Here is a 1,052-nt window from a genome sequence, read left to right as displayed (position 1 = left end):
GCACTGAGTTGCCGCCATGTGATTGGCTGCTTAGAAATTAAGTGTTAACGAGCAGTTGGACAGGTGTACCTAATAATAAAGTGGCCGGTGAGTGTATGTCTAGTATTCTCATTTTCCTCAAACGTCATGTACTTGTTGGGGTTTCCGCAGATAAAATAAAGTCTCTTCCAAACCTGACACCTATCCTCATCACCATCGATCCTGCAAGGGACACAGCAGAGGCCATGGCTGCATATGTGAAAGGTACAACAAAAACATGTTTTCTGTTTTGTATATAAAAGTATTGTGTTCAAAATAATTGCAGTCCAACATCATTAACCTGATAAGAAATTATTTGCCATGTAGAAATATCAATTACATCAAAAATATGATTTAAGTCTTAAGTGTTGTAGAGTCATAGAAAACCAACAGACCCAACAGTCATGACACGCATGATGCTAATTCTGTGTAACTGACAGAGATGGGAAGTAGAAAGTAAAAATACTTTGTTACTGTACTCAATTAGGTTTTTCAGATATTTTTACTTTACTATTTATTTTTGTGGCGACTTTTTACTTCTACTCCTTACATCATAGCACAAATATTGGTACTTTCTACTCCTTACATTTTACAAAAGTGGCTCGTTACTTTAGTTTTGTACAAGAGGTTGTCATGTCGGAGAATAGCGCAGACACGCGTCTCACAGCGTGACCGGGTGCGCGCCAAACGGAGAAAAAAGTGAGAGAAATGAAAAAGAGACTAGCTGTCCGGAGGCTAGTCAGGTGTGTGTGTGTGTGTGTGTGTGTGTGTGTGTATATATAACTCATGTTGTCAGTTCACTTTAGGCTGTTATTGGTCTATAGTTCTTGCACATTTAAAGTAAGTTAGCTAGTGGTTTTGGTGTGTTCTTCACCTGTTAGCTAGGTTGCACGCTGATCTTAATGAAGCATCAATAGGTCAAAAAAAACTAAAATCTACACATTTCCAGAGCCAAATTATCACTGTCGACATTTGAAATGACTAAGAAATAACAGATATTCTACTTTATACACATGATCTTTTTTTTTTTTTTT

The 1,052-nt window shown here is 37.3% G+C and overlaps 1 protein-coding gene across 1 annotated transcript in view; it reads left to right on the top strand.

The window, feature by feature from the left end:
- LOC117958776 (protein SCO1 homolog, mitochondrial-like) overlaps window positions 1-1,052 on the top strand; it is a 9,083-nt gene that overhangs the window by 3,546 nt on the left and 4,485 nt on the right. The window contains exon 5 of the mRNA XM_034895404.1: window positions 151-243. Within this exon, the coding sequence (XP_034751295.1) occupies window positions 151-243 (93 nt within the window). The remainder of the gene's footprint in view (window positions 1-150; window positions 244-1,052) is intronic.

Source organism: Etheostoma cragini, chromosome 15 (assembly GCF_013103735.1).
Source record: "Etheostoma cragini isolate CJK2018 chromosome 15, CSU_Ecrag_1.0, whole genome shotgun sequence".
Lineage (NCBI taxonomy): Eukaryota > Metazoa > Chordata > Actinopteri > Perciformes > Percidae > Etheostoma > Etheostoma cragini.
The sequence above is the reverse complement of the archived record's forward strand: the minus strand, read 5'-3'. Positions and strand labels throughout refer to the sequence as shown.